The sequence below is a fragment of the Ziziphus jujuba genome, chromosome 3, assembly GCF_031755915.1.
Source record: "Ziziphus jujuba cultivar Dongzao chromosome 3, ASM3175591v1".
NCBI lineage: Eukaryota > Viridiplantae > Streptophyta > Magnoliopsida > Rosales > Rhamnaceae > Ziziphus > Ziziphus jujuba.
In genome coordinates, this window is record NC_083381.1 from 121,411 (window position 1) to 141,862 (window position 20,452).

Here is a 20,452-nt window from a genome sequence, read left to right on the forward strand (position 1 = left end):
TAAATATAGATCCCGACGGCTTCGAAGAGCCAACGTCTCCTCCTCTACATCTCGCCTTCATCGTCTGTAATTATCCTTTATATCTCCTTTCATCACCGTCTCAAATCTCATTCGCCGCCTAAACCATGCCTCGCCGAAGCTCAGGAGGTTAGAATTTCATGGCTTTTCCTGACTCATGTCGCTTCCTTGTCTCATAGATTTCTATGAATTTTGTTGGTTTTTTTTTTTTTTTTTTTTTTTTTTTTTCCTCTAATTTCCATGTATTGTCGTCGATTTTCTAGGGTTTTGTGTCTGCCCTTTTTTTTTTTTTTTTTTTTTGTTCGTGTGGCTGAGAAACCTCGAGAAATTGAAAACATGGTGGAGAGAATGATATCTTTTTTGTGTATTGTTAGCGAATTTTTTTGCTTGTACTTCTCGTGTCTTTGTTTTTGCTTTCATGCTTCGTGCTCGAATGAAAGGGATTTTGCTTGTATGTATGTAAACTGGGTTTAATGGTTATATGCCTACATCTTTGAATATGTTTTTCGTTTTTTTTTTTTTTTAATCATTTATGGTATCGATTTAATTATTTTGTTGAATGAAATTGATAAAATTTGATATTTGTGAACTTCTTTTTTCCACCTTATCTATATAATGTAAAAAATATTTTGGCTTCTCTAATATATGATTTATAAGCATCTTGTTTACATAATTAGATTGATTGTAAGAAGGTTGATATTATGCTGTTATTCTAGTATTTATTTAATTTTGGTCTGCCCGTGCAAGCTTTTGCTCAGTGATGATTATGCAGTTAACCATACTCCTCCAGCTCCTGCACAAGGTGGAAGTGGTGGATCTATGCTAGGAGGAATTGGATCGACCATAGCTCAGGGTATGTCACGCAGTATTACTTTTAACGTGGAGATATCTAATGTTTGTTTATGCTATGATGGTTAATGATTGATGCATCTATGTCTAGATGGGAATTCATGTTTTCTTCTCTATTATTGCAGGAATGGCCTTTGGTACTGGAAGTGCGATGGCGCACAGGGCTGTGGATGGTGTGTTGGGTCCTCGCACCATTCAGCATGTAACTGTGGTCTCTGAAGCTGCTGCTGCACCTACTGCAAGCAATTTTGGTGGTTCTGTAATGTCCACATGAAGGCGTTCCAAGATGTAAGCAAAATTCTCTCTTGATAACTTGTTTTCACATTTTGTTAGTGCTTTCTTACAAATCTACAATGTTTTCCTTTTTGCTTACCATGCATGATGGGTGGTTCTCAGGACACTTTTGACTTAGAATAATTAAATAATCTCTAGATATTGAGCCGTGGTTTTCTACTTTTCTTCTTTTACACCTAAGTGCTTTTCAACTTAATCGTTTTCTACTTTTCTTCTTTTACACCTAAGTGCTTTTTAACTTAATCTTGTTTCTGTTCGTATGAGGTGGGATTAAGGTTTTCAAAGCAAATTGTTCTAATAATGGGTCCAGTTTTAAGTGTGCGTTTGGGAATGATTCTTAAGAATCACTTCAACTGAGTTTTCAAGAATCTTATAATTGGTGCTTCTTCTGGAATCAACAAATAGGTGATTTTCCAATAACAAAATCACTAGAAAGTGATTTTACATTTTTTAACCAAACATTATATGAAGTGCTTTTATCCATTTGGAATTGATTTTGGCCTTTTCAAAATCACTTCCAAACGGGCACCAATTTTCTTGATGTGGTTCCCTGTTAGATTGTGTTCTTATTCTCATGTTGGTTTAATCATTCAAAGTCTTCCAAATATTTTATTTTTCCATCTTTCTATGAATTGTATATAATGTTTTTTGATGCATACATCTTTTACTTTCTGAGCTCTATAACCATGCAAAAACGAAAACCAGGTGCAGTAATGTTTATATTATATGCCTGTGGTTTCTTTCACTGCTTGAACAACTATGGGAACGAAATCGGCAAGTGCCAAATCTACATGGACATGCTCTCTGAGTGCAAAAAGAATTCTAGTGGCATGTTGAGTGCCTAAGCAACTATTTTTTCTTTTTTTCTTTTTTTTTTACTTTTTTTTTCCCCCCATGCAGAGAGGAATATCGTCTATGATCTCTGCACCTGTTTTATACTCTTACGGGGAGTTGCGTTAATAATCCATATTGGATGATATAATCATGAAAAGCTTTAGAGGTAATCCGTATCGGAATACACTGATGATGTAGGTAGTCCATGGATTTTTGGCAACCCTGTTGTATCAGCAACTCCCAAGTTGTAACCTTTCTCGACTGTTTCAGCTTCCAAAGGCAATTCATCCAATGTCTAGCAACACAATGAAAATAGTAAAAATAATGAATTACACAAATGAAAATCTACTTGATGTTCGTTTGGAGTGATTTAGAAATGTCTAAAACCGCCTGCCAGAAGATAAATGCGCGCGCTTTATGTAGCGTTTGCTTAAAAACATGAAAGTACTTTTTATGGATATTTGTTCTAAGAAATTACCTATTTGGCATGATTATGGAAGAAGCACCTCTTAGGTGATTCCTTATAAACCACTTTCTTGTTAATCTTTAAGTACTAGAAAAGCATAATGCGGTGCACATGCAAATCAATACTCAGGACCTATGTGCAAAAAATGTTCGTACAGATAGCTTAGACGTGCCAGAAATGGTTTTAAGTCCTAATGTCATTTGATCGAAAATATCCAAGCGATACCAGCCAATCTATGCACTCGATACATTTACTCATCCGTGGACCACATGCGCAGAGGACATGGATCAATTCTTAATTTAGATCCAAGTGGATAATTGCGAGGTGAGGTAGTACTAATAAGTGATTCAAGCAACTGTACCTATTATGAAATCAAAAAAACTTACTCGAAAAGCCTGTTGGAGAACTCGGAGTGTTTCCCCAGTGCGCTTTCTCTTCATTGTTACCTCATCAGGTTCTTGCAACATTTGTTCGAAAAGATTCTCTCTGTTCAGGAATATATAAATATTAACAAGGAATATATATATATAAATAATTAGCATAACCAAATGTTGACGAGGAGTACAAAATAACAGACAAAAATGCATGCAGAATGTCTTGGAAAATCAGCAATAAAAAGACTGCCTTTTTCTTACCTATAAAGCTTCTTAATGAAAACATTGTGCAACTCACGCTTCGTGTTGTTCACCTGGATGAGACATGTCATTTATAAAAGTTAACGTTTAAAAAAATGAAATGCAAAAGTTTCAGGTCCGTATAATTATTATATCGTTGGAAAGACAGTGATTAAAACAACAGCCTACACATATATAAGCGTTGTAGAGAGGTAAAAGAAAGCGACAAAGGTACTGATTTAAAAGTTTTGATGTGCAAGTTAAACATGAATTGAACAATCTTTCATTAAGCAAAAACATACGTGTACATGCGTGGTACGTGATGGAATTTAACCGTTTAATATGCCTCCACAGCTCCAAGAATCGTACTACCTTGATTAATAAAATATTACAACATAAATCCAGTTTCATAATTTGACAGAAGAATGTACTGCATGAGGTAATTGAAGGTTGTGACTCGAATAATGTTTCATATTTGCAGTTGCTATGCAATTAACACGGCCATTTTATGCTGTGATACTTCGTGATTTTTGCAAATTCCAATAATATGATAAAGAAAAGATGAATAAACAAATGAATAACAGGATAATGGATATTACAAGGATTCGACATTACCACGAAATGCATAATTGCTTTAGGGACAGAGTCCTCAATATTCTTCCTGACAATATCATAGTATGACCTCAGTAGCAGTTTAGTAACTGCAATTTCAATTGCTTCCTGCTGGGAATGGCTTTCTGACGGCCTCAAGATAGGTGGGGGCTTTAAAAAAAAGATGTTAAAGGTAAGAATTAAGAAATAATTAATTATATTAGAGATTAGACAAGCGAAACCAAAACCCAGATTTGACCTCTCTCAAATGGATCATAGAAAAGGATTGCTCCACATTGTTGATATGTTCATTATATGCCTTGTTTGTTGAGCCCTCTTTAACAGTCGTACGGTCACCCCCACCAAAAATTGATGAAATCCCCCAAATTGAGCTGCTGGTGTTGCCTGATTATCGATGAACAAGCACAAATATAAGTATGTCTAGTCTGAATATATTCAATCACAAACAACTAATGCAAATATATTTAAATAAAATTAAATTAAATTCGTTTGAAGAAGAAGAAAAGAGTTGGCATAACTTATTTATCGCCTGAAGAAAGATTTCTTTTATTATTATATTTTTTATTTTTTATTTTTAAATGGAATGAGGTCAGATTATACCACCCTCAGCAAGGTACCCAACCCCACCCCCGACGACCCAAAAAAACAAAAAAAAAAAAACCAATGAAAAAAGATTAAGTATTAGAACTAGTACTATCAATATGCGCAGGTTATCAAGCATTGCAGTTCTTTCAATGATGCCCTAGGTGAGTAAGAATCAGCAAATTGTATTCCAAATAATGTTAATTTAGATATAGTATCGATAATGCATGATAAGTTAAAATTATTTAACTTATTACGTAATGCTTTACCAGAGCATGTAACTTTTTCACCATCTGCCACAGGTCGAACAGCCTGATAGTTATCCAAGGAGAATAAATAGACGGGAATTAGACTAGGATTAGTAGCAATCAATAATTGCAAATTTAAACTTGTTTGATCCTATAACAATTGCAAAATGAAACTACAGACATTATGTCAATAACTGAACATGAGCTGCTTTATTTAACAGATAGCCTAAGCACCCAGCATGAAAAATAACTTCCATTACCTGATCAGTCGCCGTTCCATTTGCTTGTCTAGCAAAAATTCCTCGAGATTTCGAACTTCTTTCAGATGTTGGGGCCTTGTCAGGCTCTCCACCATCCTAATTGATCCAGATGTGAAAAAGGAAAATTAAAATTGAGGAACATAACTGATTGTAAAAGTAAGCAATAAATACTAAACTGATCAAAGTTGGGTACAGGACGCACATACCTTCTGCTTGGAAACAGGTGGACGAACCCGAGAGGACTTGACTTCTTGCAATGCAACTTCAACAGCCTTACTCCCACCGACAAAATTTGGATGTGAAGTATTTATGTAGTCCATCTGCAAATCAAGTCGTTAATGAAGCTAGACAGCCAATTTCAAAACACAGATCAGAATCAAACAATGATTTGCTCTAACAACTTACAAAAAGAAGTTCACATGGTAGTAAAATGGTAAGAAACCCCATAGAGCGGGAAATTAGTCAGACTGGAGGCAATATAAATAACTCTGTTCTAGCAATGATTAGGAGTTCATGACAACTGTTAATTGATAGAAGAGAACAAACAATGAACTTTGTCCAAGTTTCTAATTACTGTCATATTAAAATTGATTACAATAATTTCATCAAAATCCATAGTAATACCAAAACATATGCGTGGTATATTTCAATTTATTATTTACATGATAATCACAATGGAAGATGCAAAATGCTGAAAGAAGAAGGCAGTCTGTAACACATGAGTGTAAGAAAAGCAGAAAGGATGAAAGATTGCTCAAGACAATACGGTAGGCAAGAAGCGCAACCTAAAAACACTAATGGAAAGAAGTCCAAACAGCAAGAACAACATCTGATAATTCAAAAATAATTTTACTACTATTTTACAAGATATTATGAGTGAAATATGGTTTCGACATGACGTTTGAGCCAATTACATGGTGTAATGAATAACAACAATATAATTCAATCGTCTTTGTGTTTATACATACCTCCATTTCGACTAGGTGGCCAATCATCGTCTCCAAGGGTTCAAGACCCTCCCGCAAGAAGTTTCTTGTAACTTCATCCATACGCTTTTGCAGGACAGGAAAACGCTGCAATTCATTTGCTAGGCACTGATGGCTAATCTGAACAGACAAGAATTATTAGAAAACTAGACTAAGCGTATGAGAGCAATATGAACACAAAAAATGCCCAAGACCTTTCTTACATTTATCAACTCATCATATATGAATCTAGCACACTGAAGGCTTGGATCTAACAAACGAGATATTTGTCTTCGAATAAGAACTTCAAATGGCACCTACACGCCAATGTCAGCATAAGTAACATTAGGCATGAAATTTTAGTATGACTAACCTCATTGAGAAGAAAATGAATGACACGATAATGCAATGAAACAATTTACATTCTTCAAGTATATGTTGCCGGGAAAAACCAATTGAAAAAGAATACATTAAGACCTACTTCAGGTACAAATAATGCAGATTTAAGGCCAGTTGCATTCTGAATGGCAGTTCGAATATCATCATCTGTCAAGTCCTCACAAGGATCTACCTCCTGCATGACATTAAATTGAATTAAATATAATCCATCAACGGAAAATCCAAAATCACTGCTGTCTCCAGTCTAAATTACCCATAATCAAATCAATCATTGGAGCCTGAATCATATGTTACATTAAAAAAAATATATAGTATTATCGGGCAGGACAACTAGTGTCTTGGCACCCACATAACCTTCTCAGACGTTTTCCTCTTCAACTTTTATTTTTCAGTCAACCAGAGCATCTTAGCACCTCCAACCAAGACAAACATCAAGAAATTGTTTGAGTGTTTAGAGAAAAGTACATCCATGTTTAAGGTATATTCAAGGATGCTATGATTAGAGAAACTTGGACCTTTCCAATGGTTTCAGAACTGATATACCCTATATTTTGCATACATGCAGATGCAAACCAACGGAAAAAGCCAATTTCTGATAAACCAATTGAAAGCCAACTATAACGCTACATCCACCATATCCATGTACAATATTAAGGTTGTAACTATACCTAAAAAGGGACTTTTCCCTTTTAACATTTTTATTTTACAGGCTTCATCTTGTATCATTTTCCCAAACGTCAGCCAAAAAAGATGAGTAAATTTCCAAATCTTACAATTGTCTCCACTAGAAATCAAATTGACCACTAGCCTACAAGGCACAGAGTCGATGGAAAAATGAAGGCGTAGGATAACATTGCTCAAAGACAAAATCAACTATTCTTCAATTTATGAAACTACTTTCAATTTAAGTAATAATGAAAGGAAGCATAAAATATATGTATCACTGATAAGCATTTCCAATAATATAGAATGTCAAACAAGTTTGAAAAATACTTCAAGAACAAGGCAGGTAGAGTCTCATCAGTCCTAACCTCTAAACTCTTCACAAAGATTGATTGAAAGATGTAGTGAATTCTTGCTCCACCAGAGAGCTCAGATGTCAACATTTTTTCATTTTTCCCTTCCACCATTGATGAAAATGCTGTTCCAACAAAAAAAAATTGGAATACCATTCATCCACTTGAGATGGACAAAACACAGCTCAACATAAGAAGTGCAAATGAATTAGAACATTCACTATGATGACAAAGATAGTACTCCGTATTTACCTTCGGAGTACTTTGAAAGAATGTTAAGAAGAAGAGCTCCCTGACCGGCCTGTCCACAGCAGAAGTTTGATAAATATGTGCAATCAAAGAAAATATCAACCAGGAAAGCAGACAATCAGATCTCTGAGTATCAGCCAACATGTACAACCTAAAACTGTAACAGAATGAAGCCTCCAGCATAAGTGAAGACAAATAAAAGTACGCAGCGACAAGTGAAAAAATCCCACATCATAACTCGTGGAAAATATATTATTTTATTCTGAAATAACTCCAATGAATAACATAGGAATCAGCTAACTTACAAACCTTTGATTCTGTGATTTCCCCATAACTGGCATGCTCCTTGGCAACAGAAACCAATGCAGTACTTATATGTGACTTGAGCCCAGGAAGTACTGCCTTAATATGTTGTACTAGTATCTGCAAAACATATGCATAACCAGTTTTCATTTATGATGCCACGTTATCGATAAGTTTGCCAAACTATCTCAATAATCCTAATTCAAAGATAAAACTGTATGAATTTATGGCATAGCATTGCGGGCACTTGGGTAAATGGATATATGATAGTAATTTACCCTCTTGCCAGAGATTTAAAGACTAGATCCTACAGGTGTTGTACCTGATTCAACTTCTTAGCCAATTGAGGAACACCACAACACTCAGCTAGTCCATTATATACCTACATAACAGAAGAAGAAACAACAAATGAAAAAAAATTTTTAACATGCGAAGGGATGTAAAGAAATCTATGAAAAGAGAAATCATACAGGACGGCTGCGGAAAAATTTTTCTTCTGCCACAAGTGCATCCTTGATGCTCCTGTTGAGAATAATATCCTGTTTACGGATAACAACGGAAAGGTCCATAAAAACTTTGAAAGCCACTTTAACATGATTAAATGCTGATTACATATTGGATTACTAGTAAACTCCATAACTAGTATTTGATTAAGCTCGGGAAGAGAAGAAAAAAAAAATATGTACCCAGAAAAGCAAAATCTCAGCATAAAACTGTTACTAAATGAATTTTCTTTTTTTCTTTTTTTTATAACATACTATTAAACAATCCAGATTTAAACCAAATCACTTTTCTATAAATGTCTACATACATGGTGTTTTTTCTTAAATGTTGTTAATACTGAGAAATTTCATATATCTGAGTGGTGTACACTTATTAAATGAGCAACAAAATTATATCCACATGTATCAAGCATAACCAATAAAACCTAAGGCTACAGTTCATCTTGCATTTATGCGATACAAACTCTATAAGCCAACATTTACTCTACAGCATGCAGAAAAATCAACCTGCTCAAAGAAAAGCAAACTCCATTGCCTATCTTCTTCTAAATTTCATTCTCACATACGCAAGCTTACCTCCTGGCTGCGATTCACAACAGCTATATAACCAAGTCGCAGGGGAATCACTTTCCCAAGCAACAGATTCCGAGCATCTGTACCTCTGTCCATGATATCTAACTGGCCTCCACACACACACAAAAATTTAAAAAAAAAAAAAAAGAAAGGCAAACCTCATCAGGATTCGTATAACTTTTAAAATTACCGATATTCTAAAACTTGGAAAAGAATCCAAGGGTGGAAAAAAAAATATTACACCTTCGTGATTACGCCAATGGTTCTCATACCTGGGAAAAAGAAATTTACCCTCATTATTAACTTTGCCCAATATCAATTCACCAAGAATATTGAGAGTACAACTTACCATCAGGATCGGCATTTCCTGCAATCTGAAGAGCATCAGAGTTTGCTAAATCAGAATTTGCTGGTGTAACAGCCAGAATTAAACAGCTCGGAACTTTAATGTGAGACATGATCATTGTTCTGATCCGTGCTTCGATATCAGAGGGCTGGTCGCCAACAGGAACTTTTGTTATACCAGGCAAATCCACCAAAGTGATATCAAGAACATTTGGTGAAAATATCTTTAAGCGAATCTGCTTGTCTGATACACCTTTATTTCCTCCTGCTTTCCTATCTGTCTCAGCCTGTGTCAATTTCAATAAATATGTTGGGCTAAATTAGTATACAATAAAAGAAACAAATAATCACATATCTAATCAACTGGTTCTCAAATTTGTTAAAATCGTTAGGAACTCGTACGGACAGCAAACAGATAAATAGATAATATTACCACAAAGTGTTTCCTTCTAGGCCGAGTGAAGTAGCGACTAAAAATAATACAAACATGAGAAATCAAAACGTTATCTCCTTTACACGCCGTTCAGTCCATTGCCCACAAGAAAGAAATAAAATAAAATAAAATAAAACTATATATATATATATATATGTATATATGTATATATGTATATATAGAGGTTTTATGCTTCACATTTCTTCCTATATCTAGATTAAGAAAATGCAGACAAGAAGCAAAGCATTTTTCGTCTCCCTTCGTTCTCCATATCGACTTCGTTACGAATCTAAACTTATTTCAGGGAGAATTTCATCGATTCCAAGAGCTGCTTACGTCTACTTTCTTCACTATTCTGAGCCAAAGACTTTGATCTCATTAAAGCATAATATACAGACTTCATTATTTGTGATGTTTTAGACTTGTGCTAAAACAGTAGACTCATAACTAACTAAAACTCTTGGCCGTGAAGAACTGAAACACTAAAACAAAGATTGAACAGAGATAAATTGTAAGATCACGCAACAAAAGTCTCTTGCTCTTTGTGAAATTCCAAAGTTATAAAAGCTAAAAGTAAATCCAATAAAACACACATTGGGACCGAAAGCTCACCTGAATTTCCCTCCGAATCTCAGAGAAATCGTAGAATCTCTTCCCTGGCAAGTGGAGGAACTCGCCGAACTCCTTGTCGGTCCCATCGGGATTTCTCTTGGTCTGAAGGAGCTGAAGGACCAGCGGCTGCCGTGTACAGATATCGGAACCCCTCGGCAAGAAGTCCCGTCCGACGAGGGCCTCAAGCACGCTTGACTTGCCGCTACTCTGACTGCCAACAACAGCAACTTGAGGAAGCTCGATTGTGGATTGGCTGCCGAGCTGTGCGAATATGTCTTGAAGCTTATTCACTATCGGGATCACAGAGTTGCCTAGCGGCGCAGCTGAGGATGACATAGAAGAAGAAGCTGGTGATGCTGCTACCGCCGGATGGTCAGCCATGGATGGGATCTCGGTGGAAAATCCAGGGTTCTTGGGCAATGAGAGAGACTGTACAAAGTAGTAGTAAGGTTTTGCAAGAGACTAGGAAAAGCAAAAGAGATATAAAAAGCGAGGGAAAGGCCGAAAAAGATATAAAGAGAGAAGCAAAGGAGAGAAAAGCAAAAAAGATATAAAGAGGGAGAGAAAAGCAAAAAAGATATTTATTCCTCGTAATCTAATTCCTTGGAAACTTAGTCAGGAAATTAAGCAAAAAAGATATAAAGAGAGATTGAAATGCAAAAAAGATATTTATATATGGTAATAATGTTAGTGGAGATTTGATTTTTTTAAAACAATAATAATTTATCTTTTGGAAAGTAGAAAAATATGAACTTAAAAAATTAGATTTCCATTGATATAAAAAAATATATATAAAAAAATTATTTTCATTTATGAATGTGTCATTTATGAATGTGTTATTGTTAATGAGAAAAATTTTAAAATTATTTTAAAATATATATTTATTTTTAATTTATTATATAATATTACATTTAATTATTTGTAATTTTAATTTTTTAGCTGTTCACTAAATATAACAATATTAAATTTGGTTTTTTATTTTTGTGATTGGAGATTTTGAGCTTTAGAGTATTTTGGATGTGTGGGGCGTCTTTGAGCTATGAGTGCGAAGCAAGGTAAACTATGCACCAATGCCCAAGCAATAATTTCTTCTTTATGATATTTTAACAAATTAATAAATAATATAAAACAATTATATATATATATATATATATACATGCAATATGCAATATGTCTTACTTAAAAAAATTAGGAAAAAAATCTATTTAATGTTTAATCTATACAATATATTAACCATTTATTTTAGGTTTTTTACTGGCATATTTTTTTTATGTGGTACTAATAAAATTAAGAGCTATACCAAAATTTTTTTTTGGCTCTGATGTTTTCTAAAACTTAATATATATATATATATATATTTGCAATATTTTTTTACTTACAAAAAAATTAATTCATATTTTAAAATTTAATTTAATTTTCCATTTGATTTTTGTTGAAAATAAAATTGATTTAATATTAGATTGATAAGATGCATTAATAATTTATTTTAGTTTTTCACAGTCATAATTTTTATATGAAATTTATAAAAATTTCCATATAGAAATTCAAACCGTACCAACTATTTTACAATTTTTTTTTTCAACAATCAAACAATAATAATAATTAGAGAAACTTTTTTGTTTTATTTGAAAAGTTAGGGCAAAGTTAAACTAAAGAGAACAAAGTTTATAAGTTGTTGGAAATTGATTTTTGGGTGGTGTTATACTCAGCTTTTTTTGATTAAGCTGCTGGAAAATTTTCCAGCAAAACCGGTTATGTTTTTCTCTTGGTTTCAAATGGAAACTAAGGTATTTTTCACAAAAAAATCAACATACTTTATTCATTAAATGTTATACATATTTATAGCATACAAAAGAGGTGTGAAAGCACACTATGGGTGGTCATATAGTCCAATGTTTTACAAGTCTTTCATGGTGAAGTAAAACACGTGTAAAGTAATTTCATCACATGTTTCTTCGGTTGTTGACAAGTATTGCTGCCTCATTGAGTGCTTCATGTTGCAGTAGTTCTCATGCATAATGATACATATTCTCACATGCATTGGATGAGAGAGAGGCTGAATGGTTAAGTTCCATGGAAGTAGCTTTCATGTCACCATCTTTTTTTTCAGCAATCAAGCAATAATAATAATTAGAGAAACTTTTTTGTTTTATTTGAAAAGTTAGGGCAAAGTTAAACTAAAGAGAACAAAGTTTATAAGTTGTTGGAAATTGATTTTTGGGTGGTGTTATACTCAGCTTTTTTTGATCAAGTTGCTGGAAAATTTTCCAGCAAAACCGGTTCTGTTTTTCTCTTGGTTTCAAATGGAAACTAAGGTATTTTTCACCAAAAATCAACACACTTTATTCATTAAAATATTATACATATTTATAGCATACAAAAGAGGTGTGAAAGCACACCATAGCTGATCATATAGTCCAATGTTTTACAAGTCCTTCATGATGAAGTAAAACACATATGTAAAGTAACTTCATCACATGCTTCTTCGGTTTTTGACAACTATTGCTGTCTCATTGAGTGCTTCATGTTGAAGTAGTCCTCATGCATAATGATACATGTCCTCACATGCATTGGATGAGGGAGAGGCTGAATGGTTGAGCTCCATGTAAATAGCTTCCATGTCACCATCCTTGTCACCAAAAGTGCTTTCCATGTCATCTAGGTGCTTAGATTTCTTAAGACCCTAATTTGGCTAATATATATTATTTAATATGCTTTGGTGTCTTTGTGCACCAACTTAACAAACCTAGATTACACAAAAATTGGCTTTAAGGAATTAGAAAACGAAGTGCAAAAACAAGCTAAGAAAGTGACCCCTCGGCTAAGGCACCTTTGCTTGCTTTCGAGTTTGGCTTGTTTTGGTCTTGGGTTCAGGTTGTTCATGGCTAATAATTGCCATGATTCTCTAACATTCCTCCTTGGCAACATTAGGTATGACGTGAAGAAGACTCCTAAGTATTTGAAGTCTTTCTTTTGGCAATGGTTTTGTAAAAATGTCGGCCAGCTAATCTTGAGTGTTACAATGCACCCAATTGGTTTCTTTGTTTCTTTCAGCTTCTTGGATACTATGGTATTTCATAGGAATGTGCTTTGTTCTTTTGTGTTATACTGGATTTTGGGTGATTGCAATGGCTGAAATATTATCACAATTAATGGTGTTTGCATTAGTTTGTTTGCAACCTAAGTCATCAAGCAATTTCCTAATCCAAATTGCTTGGTTTGATGCTGCTACCGCCGAGATGTGTTTAGCTTCTGCTGTTGATTGTGCTGTGGTTCCTTGCTTGTGTGAACTCTATGAAAATGGTCCTGAATCAAGCATAAACAAGTATTCAAAGGTGCTCTTTGTGTCTTCCAAGCTCCTTGTCCAATCACTATTACAATAGCCAAGTAGCTTACAAATTTTTCCATGCTTATATAGAATTCCATAGTTAGTCGTGCCTTTCACGTATCTAAAGACTCTTTTTCCAGCTGGGTAATGGTTCTGAGATGGTGCACTCATAAACCTCGATAGCACACTTACAGTATACATAATATCAGGTCTTGAAGCACACAAATAAAGCAAGCTTTCTATTTGGCTTCTATAAACCGAAGCATTCACTTTTTAACTGCCACCATTTAATTCAAACTCAGCATTTTGAATCATTGGTGTTTCAACAAACTTGGCAATTTCTGATTGAAACTTATCAAGCAAATTCAGAATATATTTTTTTGGGGATAGAAATATACCTTTATTTTTTTGCTTGATTTCCAAATCAAGAAAGTAATTCATTAAGCCAATATCGGACATTTCAAAGGTTTCTTTCACCTTGTCTTTGAATTTTTAGATGGCTTTGATGTTGCAACATATTATAAGCAAATCATCAACATAAAGTGAGATTACCATTTCATCTTCATGTGAGTTGGCTTTGATATAGAGTGTAGGCTCATTATCATTTCTTACAAAACCTTTATGAGTGAGATAATCACCAATTCTTGATACCAAGCTCTTGGAGCTTGTTTGAGTCCATACAAAGCTTTATGAAGCTTCTATACTTTCTCCTTCTCTCCTTCTTTAACAAAGCCTTTAGGTTGCTCTACTTTACTTCTTCTTCTAATATACCATTCAAAAAAGTTGATTTCACATCCAAATGATGTATTTCCCATGAATAGTTGGCTGCATATAAAAGTAAAAGCTGAATAATTTCATGTCTTGCTACCGGTGCAAAGGTTTCCATGTAGTCTATTCCATATTGTTGAACGTATCTCTTTACAACCAGCCTTGCTTTATGTTTATTTAAGGTACCATCAGGGTTTGGTTTGGATCTAAACACCCATTTAACACCTATAATATGTTCTTTTTTTGGTCTCGGCACCAAGCTCCATGTTTTGTTCTTTTCTATCATGTGAAGCTTCTCCTTCATTGTAGCTTTCCATTCTTTGTGTTGTGAAGCCTCACTATATGTTGTAAGATCAAGTGTTGCCATCCTTGCTCTTGCATAAAGTTCAGCAATTGATTTTGTGCCTCTCTTCCCCACATAATCTTCATTGGCCGGATCATCATCATCATCTGATAACATCAAAGTCACTTTGATTCATGGAAGGAGTTCTTGATTGAATATAAGTGTTTTCTTTCACCTTATGCTCTTTCCAACTCCAATATGAGTTCTTATCTATGACAACATCTCTAAAAACAACAACCTACATTTTAGATACATCATATATTCTATAGCCATTTGAAATCGAGCTATAGCCAACAAGCATGCTAATATTTGCTTTTTTGTCTAGTTTGGATCTTTGGTGTCATGTATATGCATATAACAAATACTTCCAAAGACTTTTAAGTGAGAAATCAAAGGTTTAAAACCACACCATAATTCATTTGGAGTTTTGGACTTAATTGACTTATTTGGAAGTCGATTTAGGAGATATACACTTATGTTGGCAGCTTCGGTCCAAAATTTCTTTGGCAAACACTTCTCAAATAGCAAGCATCTTGACATCTCCATGATGGAGTAACACTAACTCCATTTTGTTGTGGTGTATATGTAGTTGTGAGTTGATGTATAATGCTATTTTACTTGCAAATATCTTGAAAAGCTTTAGAAATGTATTCATCACCATTGTCGGTTCGGATCACCTTGATGGTTGTTCAAGCTTCATTTTCCACGAGTGTTTTGAACTCTCCAAATATCGCTGCTGCTTCTGATTTTTCTTTGAAGAAGTATATCTAGCATTTTCTTGAACAATCATCAATAAAGATGATAAAATACCTCCTCCATGCATGAGTTACTTCATTCATTGGTCCACACAAATCCGAATGCACCATTTGTAGTTTTTCCTTTGCTTTGCCAAGTGTTGTCAAAGGAAATGGTTATCTTTTGATTTTGCCAAGTTAACATGTTTGGCAAACAACTTCAACTTCTTGGATTTGTGGTAAGTGATCAACTATTTGTTGAGATTGCATTTGTTTGATGGTAGCATAGTTGTAGTAGTCAAGCATCCTATGCCACAATTTCGAATCTTCATGGACTTTACTTCTCATAGCCAATTGATTTTGTTGATTGAAATCAATTACAAGGCTGTTATCTTTCTTTCATATGGATAAGTAATACAATTTTTCTATCCTTAGATATTTCACAAATATTTAAGAACTTCAAAGTGTATCCTTTCTTTATAAGTTGTGGCACACTTAACAAATTTTCGGATAGATCTAGTACATTCAAGACATTGATGATTAAAATTGTACCTTTTGGTATTTTAATGACCAAATTGGCTTTAACAAATTACAAAACAAAGTACAAAAACAAACTAAGAAAGTGACCCATCGGCCAAGGCACCTTTGTTTGGTCTCAGGTTTTGCTTGTTTTGGTCTCGAGTTTAGGTTGTTCATGGCTGACAATTGCCATGATTCTTTAACATTATTAAAATAATCAGAGTAACCAAAATTTTTATTACCGTATAATTATGTATATGATTGGGGATCCTAATTATATTATAATGTTTTTATCCTTATAAAAATCCTAAATAAAAGTCAGCTTATATAAAGGTTTGTTATATTACACGTCTAATTATTTTACACGCATACATTACTAGAATTGCATTGATAAATGATGCAATAAATGTATCGCACAAAATAAATAATGACGTTTCGCATGGAGTCGCCTAACATCATGTCACTAAAGCCATAAAACAATAAGCAATGCATTATGAGAGTCACCTGTCTTTAAGTTTTTAGCGACTTAGATTGATTTTTAGCAGTGCATCATAAGAGTCACTTATCTTTGAGATTTTAGCGACTCAGATAGATTTTTAGCAACACACCAGGAGAGTCGCCTATCATTGAGTTGTTAGCGACGCATATTGACTTTTAGCGATGCATGCTAACAATCCACTTATAGCGACGCATTATTTAGCGACACTTCACCACACTGTCGCTAAAAATGTATTAGCGACTTTTTTTAAAGCATCGCTAAATATATGAATTACTAAAAATAGCAAATTAAAGGTCGCCAAATATGTTAGGCGACTTTGTTATGTATTAATACATCGCCCCTTCTTTGTTTTTTTAATTTTGTGAAAAGCGGTTAAAATAGTAAAAATATAAAAATAGGTGTTTGGATCGAATTAGATGGAGAGTGATAGTATTAGACTTACTAAGCTACCACCATTGGTTGGAGAATCCAATGTGGAATCATATTACCATTTTGTAGCTTTTTCCTCTGCAGTGGTTATCTCATATTTTGAACGTTTTTCACTTTTATTCTTGGACACTAATTTTTTTCATATACTTCCTCTTAGATTCTTTTTCATTTCAAATAATTTATTTTCAATGTAAAATTTATAATTTGATCTTAAATTAACAAACGAAAGGACGAATAATACCCATATAACTAAAACACATTGACCGTGATAAGAAATTTTAGCTTTTTTATCCTCCTAATTAATCAGAATAGGCTTTATTGCTATAATAGCTAGCTAATATACAATTTTAATCTTAACACCTTGAGGAACTATTCACCAAGAAGACATATATCTCTTAATCTACCTCTAATTGCCTTAACAAAATTACTTTCCAAGATGTTTCGTAATCTGCCTCTAATTGCCTCAACAAAATTATTATCCAAGATGTAGGGTCTCTGCCAAAGACTTTAAGATCCTTCCAAGAGAAAATCAAAGCAAATAAATCCCATCTACATCCACATACATATATTTGATAAATGAGATTTTTCTTACAAATGAAAACAAGAAAGAAAATGTTTTAATAAAAGAAAATAATATAATAAAAATATTGACAGCAAAATTACAAGATTACAAATTTAAAGTTTAGAAAACAAAAATAATTGTTTGGTTCCTACGTAGGTTTTATATTGAAACATATAATTGGAAGGAAGAAAGGGCGAGAAAGAGATTTTAGATTGAATTGTGTATTGTGTTAGATTTTAACATAATATAGATAAATCAAAGTTAGTGGTAGATGTTTGATAAGAAGTGTTATGAACTTAATGAGATTTACTTTAGTAAATCTCACATTTACTAAATCTTAAGAAAGATGCTACTGAGCCATAATATGTTGATAATAGTGAGCATACCTATGTGTATATGTATGCATTAACTAGATTTGATTATGTCTATGTCCAAATGGGATAGATTGTTTATTATCTTTTGATGTATAAAATAGATGGATAAAAGTTGGATTGGTCGTTCGAATCGACATTCTAGAGAATATGTTAATGGGGTAGCATCATTTATTGAAGTTGCCAAACAACATTTGGATGATGAGGGGAAGACACGTTGCCTGGGTCGTAATTGACTTAATGCCTATTGGAAACCTATTAAGGTTGTACATAAACATATTTATGGGTATGGGTTCTCTAAATTATATGTACATTGGGTGTTCCATGGATAAGAACACGTGGCATCCACGAGCAATGCTGGATCGAATAATTCGAGTGTTGGAGAGCAAGAAACAAGAGATATGGATGAATATTATGATGATGATATGTTGGACATTTTGAATGATGTGTATCAATCTTATGAAGCAGATGATATGGAAAATCTCGAGCCAAGTATTTTCAATGAGGAAATCAGAAATGATAACAATGGATTTGACAATCTTTTTGTTGAGGCTGGAAGAAAACTATATCTAGGTTGTAAGCTCTCGACATTAACTTTTGTGGTTAAGTTAATGCATCTCAAGATTCTAAACCATTGGAGTAATAAATCACTTGACATGTTGCTTCAAATATTAGGTGATGCCTTTCCAGAAGGTGCAAATATCCCCAAAGATACATATTCCATGAAGAAGATGTTACGTGCACTTGGATTAGGGCATGAGAAGATTCATGCATGTCGAAATGATTGTGTTTTGTTTTGGAAAGAGAATGCCGATCTAGGAAGATGTCTAGTATGTGATGAAAATCGTTATAAAGTTAAAAACATTCCACACAAAGTACTTAGATATTTTCCACTAAAACCGAGATTGTAAAGATTATATATGTTGAGTCATACGTCAAGGGATATACGGTGGCATAGTGAGAAGCAAGTTAATGATGGTGTGCTTTAACATCCAGCTGATTGTGAAGCTTGGAAAGAATTTAACACAATGTATCCATCGTTTTCAAATGATGCAAGCAATGTATATCTTGGTCTTGCATCAGATGGGTTTAATCCTTTTGGAAATATGAGTAGTTCATATAGCATGTGGTCGGTTATTTTTACCCCATATAATTTACCACCATGGAAATGTATGAAACAACCATATTTAATGATGTCTTTATTGATATCCGGCCTAAAATCTCCTGGTAGAGAAATTGATGTATATTTACGACCATTGGTTGAAGAACTTAAAGAGTTGTGGAATGGGATGGCAACATATAACTACTTAACTGGTAAAATCTTTCAAATGCATGCTGTAGTGTTGTGGACTATTAATGATTTTCCAGCATATGGACTTCTATCAGGTTGGAGCACAAAAGGTTATATGGCTTGTCCTGTGTGCAACAAGGAAACATCATCATTAAAGTTGAGAAGTAAAATATGTTACATGGGTGATCTTCGGTATTTACCTTCTGACCATTGCTGGAGACGAAGTCGTCGACATGATGGTCAATATGAGACTCGACTTGCACCAAAGGAATTATCTGGTAAGGATATAGTGAGGCAGTTGCAACAATATGTAGAAACGATGAAATTGGGAAAGCATCCAAGTCTGAAACAAAAGCGTACACCAGCAGAGTTGAAATGTACCAAAAGGAGTATATTTTTTGAGTTAGAATATTGGTCCTCTTTGAAAATAAGACAAACTTTTGATGTTATGCACATTAAGAAAAATATATGTGATAATATAGTTGGAACCCTGTTGGACATTGATACCAAAACAAAGGATACTGATAAAGCTCGAAAAGATTTGGAAGACATGAGAATAAGAAAAGAGCTGCATTTAGTAAAATGTGGTGACCAAAGGTACGTAAAGTCACATGCAAAATACAAATTAACATGACAAGAGAGAGTAGAATTGTCAGGACCCATCCAAGATCCCTCACCGGAACCTTAGACAAGCTCTGATTCCAAGAAAAAGACCACCGAACCTTCCAATGAAAAATCCAGCAGCATCTCTCTTAAGGGTAGGACTTACTACAAAATTTCCTGCATAGAAAACACACTTCTAACAACATCTCCTTATTCCTCCCACTTTACTACAATTTATTTTCCACAAATTTACAACACTTCAAAAATAACAGGGAACCAGAAGCAATATTATAAATAAATGTCCAACATAGTATACAGAGTATTATAAAATACATTTAAATATAAAATTAATATAATAAAAGCTGGAAGGAAAATAATACAAGATGGAAGGAAAAGAAAGAATGACTTCTTGGACTTCGGCAACAAACCAACACGTCGAGCTCGTCTCGGACAATCAACATCTACTAACCTGGATCTAGAGAAACGGATTTAAAAATGTGAGATGCTAATAATCTCTGTGAGTAACCTAATCTGCTATACACTACGATACAGTAATAATAATAATAGTAATAATACTATAATAAAATTGATTAATTATTAATAAATAGATAAATAATTATATAATTGTAAATAAGTAAAATTTACATTTTTCTCTCAAAATCCTCAATATTCCACTCAATTGGAAAAGTCCTTCTTTTTTAAACGTTTCACAAAACCCCATATTATTATATCCTAAAATGAATGAAGTAAATAATAAATAAAATACAAATAAGTTCAAGCTTACAATGTAACCATGCAGGTAATTTAATTACAAATAATTGAATCTATAA

The 20,452-nt window shown here is 33.7% G+C and overlaps 1 protein-coding gene and 1 pseudogene across 4 annotated transcripts; one reads left to right on the forward strand and one right to left on the reverse strand.

Annotated features, from left to right (window-relative positions):
* LOC107421785 (uncharacterized) lies at window positions 1-2,472 on the forward strand (annotated as a pseudogene).
* On the reverse strand, window positions 1,853-10,825 carry LOC107421783 (dynamin-related protein 3A). 4 transcript variants are annotated; one of them, XM_060815750.1, is made up of 20 exons: window positions 10,176-10,800; window positions 9,135-9,417; window positions 9,029-9,057; window positions 8,789-8,890; window positions 8,180-8,248; window positions 8,032-8,091; window positions 7,716-7,829; window positions 7,410-7,458; window positions 7,173-7,282; window positions 6,224-6,316; window positions 5,967-6,059; window positions 5,746-5,883; window positions 4,984-5,097; window positions 4,778-4,873; window positions 4,539-4,581; window positions 3,926-4,071; window positions 3,694-3,837; window positions 3,097-3,149; window positions 2,848-2,947; window positions 1,853-2,290 (listed from the first exon to the last, which is right to left on the reverse strand). In XM_060815750.1, the coding sequence occupies exons 1-20, from the start codon at window positions 10,554-10,556 to the stop codon at window positions 2,156-2,158; spliced, it is 2,352 nt and encodes a 783-aa protein (XP_060671733.1). In that variant the 5' UTR covers window positions 10,557-10,800; the 3' UTR covers window positions 1,853-2,155. The 4 variants fall into 4 exon arrangements, with proteins under 4 accessions (XP_060671733.1, XP_015886586.3, XP_060671735.1 ...); XM_016031100.4 differs by having other exon boundaries at window positions 3,691-3,837; window positions 10,176-10,798; XM_060815752.1 differs by lacking the exon at window positions 1,853-2,290 and adding an exon at window positions 3,378-3,447 and having other exon boundaries at window positions 2,843-2,947; window positions 10,176-10,825.
* Between the last annotated feature and the right edge of the window lie 9,627 nt (window positions 10,826-20,452).

What these genes read in the sequence shown, in the direction of transcription:
- LOC107421783 (XM_016031100.4), bottom strand. Translation starts at nt 10,556, where the DNA reads ATGGCTGACCATCCGGCGGTAGCAGCATCACCAGCTTCTTCTTCTATG. An exon ending in CCATTGGCGTAATCACGAAG is followed by an intron (nt 8,891 to 9,028) that starts GTGTAATATTTT and finishes TGTGGAGGCCAG; the next exon opens with TTAGATATCATGGACAGAGG. An exon ending in TGAAAAAGTTACATGCTCTG is followed by an intron (nt 4,072 to 4,538) that starts GTAAAGCATTAC and finishes ATCGATAATCAG; the next exon opens with GCAACACCAGCAGCTCAATT.